Consider the following 5003-nt stretch of genomic DNA (forward strand, 5'->3'; position numbering starts at 1 on the left):
ACACTAAAGGAAAGTTCAAATCTGTAAAAGATACTTTCAATTATTCACAAGTGTTATGAAGTGAAATAACAAACTAGTGGGGGATTGTAAGATAGTTTGTTATTGGCAAATTGGAAGTGGGATTCTTCCCACATCGGAAGAAAGAAGTTCCGTGCCTGTCATGTGAAACAACCCCGGGACCGACCTTACTCGTACCGTGCATGTTAGCCTCGGAACTGATCATTATGAAATAGCACATAACATGCACGAGATTGACTCAACAGGCACGAGATTGACTCAACAGGCACGAGACTGACTCAACAGACACGAGATCCTAGAGTTAATTATTTTTAATAGAAAAATCAAATTTGTTTGAATTTTAAATTCAAAATTCGAATAAATAGTCGTGTCTGTTTGTGAAACAAGACATCTTTTCTGAAAGGGTCTATTGGTTGCCTATAAATACACAAGAATTCCAACGAAGTGGATATAGAAAATCACAAGTGTTATTGCAGGCTTTGTTGTATCCTGAAGAGAATCGTTTTGTATTTTCCCTAAATTAGTATACATGCGATAACTCTTTAAAGACAGTCGATTTTCACGCCTCAAAGCCAATTTTGTTTATCATTTTCTAACCGTGTATATACGCATTTGTCATCACTAGCAACAAGCTTTTATTAGTTTTGTACAACTGTTTTAGGGAGTGCGTAGAACATATTAAAATCTACTTAATCGAAATTTTAGAATGGATTATGACACTAACCAGCATTAAGTGATGATAATTAATCATATTGGTTGCCATCAGTAGGCAGTAGGTGAATGGTTATGTCCTACATCATAGTCGGTGATAATGTAAACAATTGTTGCATTGTTATCGTACTTGGTATATACATATATAGCTGTAATCGCCAGATATATAAATATCAAACTAGCAATTTCAGGTGCTATATATATATATATATATATATATATATAATTATACATAGATAATCATATATCGCATATTCTTCGGCTATTTCTAATTTAAGCAATTAAGTAAACGGCTATTATTAGCGTGGAGTGTGAACCTGGCAATTAAAATTTTTGGACTTCACGTGAAATTTAAAGCTTAAGCAAGGAGTAATTTTTTCTTAAAATGTCATGCATCATCGACAGGGGCGGGTCAATGAATTTGGTGGCCCAAACTTATATCATAATAAGAGGCTCCTGAATTTAATATGTTTAAAATTCATATAATAATGACTAATGTGAGACGGAAAAAAAAATGCTTCATGCTCTATGGACCAATCAAACAAAATAAATAAAAATAACTAATTCAAAATAAATGAAATAACTAAATCAGAAGAGCAAAAATTTGAAGAAAAATAGTTAGAAACATGAACAAAAAATAAGTATACCCAGGAGAGGAAAAATCAGAGTTTGAAGAGAGGTAAATAAATGTACAAATTAATGAAATAGAAAGAAATTTTTCATAATTTACTCGCTAACCGGGATAACTTTAACCAAATTTAAGAAAGTATAAGTATAACCTTTTATTAACAGCAATTTGTTATAAAATAAAGACTGTAAAGTAAAGACAAGTATAGAGAGAAACTGATATATTATTCGAATTCAAATCAATATACATAATGAACTGAAATCACTTCTATTTATAGAAGAAAGGAAGATGATGTGTCAGCTGCTACTACAAGCTGTTGTGAAAGCTGCTATTATACCAGATATGGATAATCTTCTACTGAGGGCAATGATCATTCATAACGGAGTACTGAAAGGATAAGCTCATTGTACCCGGCATGGATAATCTTCTACCCCATAACGGAGTATCAAAAGGATAAGCTTATTATACCCGGTATGAATAATCTTCTACTGGAAGTAATATTTATCCATAACCGAGTACCGAAGTGATAAACTTCTTCAGGAAGCTTATTTCCAATAGAGTACTAAATAGATAAACATATTTACGGCGGAGTCCCATATGGATAAGCTTCTTCAGGAAGCTTATTTACAACGGAGTACTAAATGAACATTCATAATATAATATATTTATAACACTCCCCCTTGGATGTTCATTAAAAGACAATGTGCCTAATTAAAACCTTACTGGGAAAAACCACGTGGGAAAAAATCCTAGTGAAGGAAAAAGAGTATACATATTTAGTAATATACATTGCTATGTGCCTCGTTAAAAACCTTATAAGGAAAACCTCATGGGAAAAAAACCTTAGTAAGGAAAAAAGAGTGCATCGCGTATTTTACTCCCCCTGATGAAAACCTTGTTTTAAATATTTGAGTCTCCGCATTCCAATCTTGTATCATCTTCTCAAAAGTTGAAGTTGACAAAGATTTAGTGAATAAATCTGCTGGATTATCACTTGAACGGATTTGTTGCATATCAATGTCACCACTTTTCTGAAGATCGTGTGTGTAGAATAATTTTGGTGAAATGTGCTTCGTTTAGGCTATGCATGCAGCATTGTCTTCGTATAAAATTGTGGGTCTTTTCTCACATTCCAAACCACATTTTTCTCTAATAAAATGAATTATTAATTTCAACCATACGCATTCCTACTTGCTTCATGAATAACTATTATCTCAGCGTAATTTAAAGAAGTAGCAATAATAGATTGCTTTGTGGAGCGCCATGATATGACAGTACCTCCATATGTAAATACGTACCCGATTTGAGATCGAGCTTTATGGGGATCAGATAAATAGCCTGCATAACCAACAAGATCTGCACTATCTTTGTTAGCATAAAACAAACACATATCAAGAGTTCCCTTGAGTTCCCTTTAAATATCGCAATATATGCTTAATCACGTTCCAATGTCTCCATGTAGGAGAAGAACTATATCTTGCTAGTAAATTAGCAGATAATTCTATGTCAGGCCTTGTAGCATTAACAAGATACATTAGTGCACCAACTGCACTGAGATAGGGTACTTCGGGACCAAGGAGTTCTTCGTCCTCTTCTAGAGGTCGGAACAAATCCTTATTCAATTCAAGTGATCAAATAACCATTGGTGTACTCAATGGGTGCGCCTTTTTCATGTAAAAGCATTTTAAGACCCTTTCTGTATAGGCAGATTGATGGATAAATATCCCGTCTGCTAAATGTTCAATTTGCAGACCAAGACAAAGTTTTTTCTTTCCAAGATCTTTCATCTCAAATTCTTTCTTAAGATATTCAATTGCCTTTTGGAGCTCTTCTAGAGTTCCAACAAGATTTATGTCATCAACATAAACAGCAAGTATAACAAATTCTGATGCCATTTTCTTTATAAAAATACATGGGCAAATAACATCATTTATGTAACCTTCTTTCAGCAAATATTCACTAAGGCGATTATACCACATGCGCACAGATTGATTTAAACTGTACAAAGATCTTTGTAATCTAATTGAATAAATTTTCTGAAATTTTGAATTCGCTTCAGGCATTTTAAATCCTTCAGGGATTTTCATATAAATTCATTATCAAGTGAACCGTACAAATAAGATGTAACTACATCCATTAGATGTATTTCAAGCTTTTCATGCCGTGCTAAACTGATGAGATATCGAAATGTTATGACATCCATAACAGGTGAATATGTTTCATCAAAATTGACTCCAGCTCGTTGTGAGAATCCTTGTAAAACAAGGCGAGCTTTGTATCTTTCAACTTCATTTTTATCATTCTTTTTTCACACAAAAATCATTTATGACCAACTGGTTTTACCAGCAGGTGTTTGGACTACTGGTCCAAAGACCTCTCTTTTAGCAAGTGACTTTAATTCTGATTGAATTGCTCTTGCCATTTTGGCCAATCAGATTTTTGTCGATATTTTTGGTAGATCGAGGTTCAAGATCCTCACTATCTTGCATAATATTAAGTGCAACATTATATGAAAAAATATTATCTACCACTATTTCAGATCGATTTAAACTAATTCCATCATCGGTCGAACTTATTAAAAGTTCTTCACTCACATGAGCTTCGGGTTCATTGATTTTCTTTGGGAATCTTAGAACTAATAAGATCTTGGGTCTCTTCAGAAGATCCCTTCATAGTATCGTTTTGATCATTTGTCGATTTTCTTTTTCGAGGATTTCGATCCTTAGAACCCAAAGGCCTACCACACTTCAGGTGTGCTTTAGGTTCACTAGCTTTCATGCTAGTAGATGGTCCTACTGGGACATCAATTCGGATAGGCACATTCTTTACTGGGATATGTGACTTAGTTATCCTTTTCAAATTAGTAAATGCGTTTGAAATTTGATTTGCTATATTCTGTAAATGGATGATCTTCTGGACCTCCTGATTACCTATAGGGGTACGAGGATTAAATTGAGAAAATGATGAAACTTTCCACACAATTTCTCTTTTGATTTCCTTTTTTTCTCCTCCTAATTTTGGGAAATTTGTTTCATCAAGCCGACAATTTGCAAATCGAGCAGTAAATAAATCTTCTGTCAATGGTTCAAGATAGCGAATAATAGAGGGTGATTCAAACCCAACATATATTCCTATCCATATTTGTGGTCCCATATTACTGCGTTGTGGTGGTGCTACTGGCACATATACAACACATCCGAAAATTCGTAGATGGATAATATTTGGTTCATGACCAAAAACTAATTGTGACAGAGAATATTTATTATAATGTGTCGGTCTGAGACGAATAAGTGATGTTGCATGCAAGATAGCATGACCCCAAACAGTAGTGTGCAATGTTATTTTCATAAGTAGTGGTCTTGCTATCAATTGCAGGCGTTTAATAAATGACTCTGCAAGGCCATTTTGAGTATGAACATAAGCTACAGGGTGTTCAACTTTTATCCCAACTGATAGACAATAATCATCAAAAGCTTGAGATGAGAGTTATCCAGCATTATCAAGGCGAATAGCCTTTATAGGATAATCTAGGAATTGTGCCCTTAATCGAATTATTTGGGCTAATTGCTTTGCAAACACTAGGTTGCGAGATGATAGTAGGCACACATGAGACCATCTTGAAGATACATCTATTAGAACCATAAAA

The 5003-nt window shown here is 34.1% G+C and overlaps 1 protein-coding gene across 1 annotated transcript; it reads right to left on the reverse strand.

Moving 5' to 3' along the window:
- Nucleotides 1–3964: 3964 nt before the first annotated feature.
- LOC138889248 (uncharacterized) lies at nt 3965–4510 on the reverse strand. Its single transcript, XM_070172528.1, has one exon. The coding sequence runs from the start codon at nt 4508–4510 to the stop codon at nt 3965–3967; it is 546 nt and encodes a 181-aa protein (XP_070028629.1).
- Between the last annotated feature and the right edge of the window lie 493 nt (nt 4511–5003).

Source organism: Nicotiana sylvestris, chromosome 4 (assembly GCF_000393655.2).
Source record: "Nicotiana sylvestris chromosome 4, ASM39365v2, whole genome shotgun sequence".
In the NCBI taxonomy this organism is placed as follows: Eukaryota; Viridiplantae; Streptophyta; class Magnoliopsida; order Solanales; family Solanaceae; genus Nicotiana; species Nicotiana sylvestris.

Coding starts and splice junctions, on each gene's coding strand:
- LOC138889248 (XM_070172528.1), bottom strand. CDS start 4,510: ATGGGACCACAAATATGGATAGGAATATATGTTGGGTTTGAATCACCC.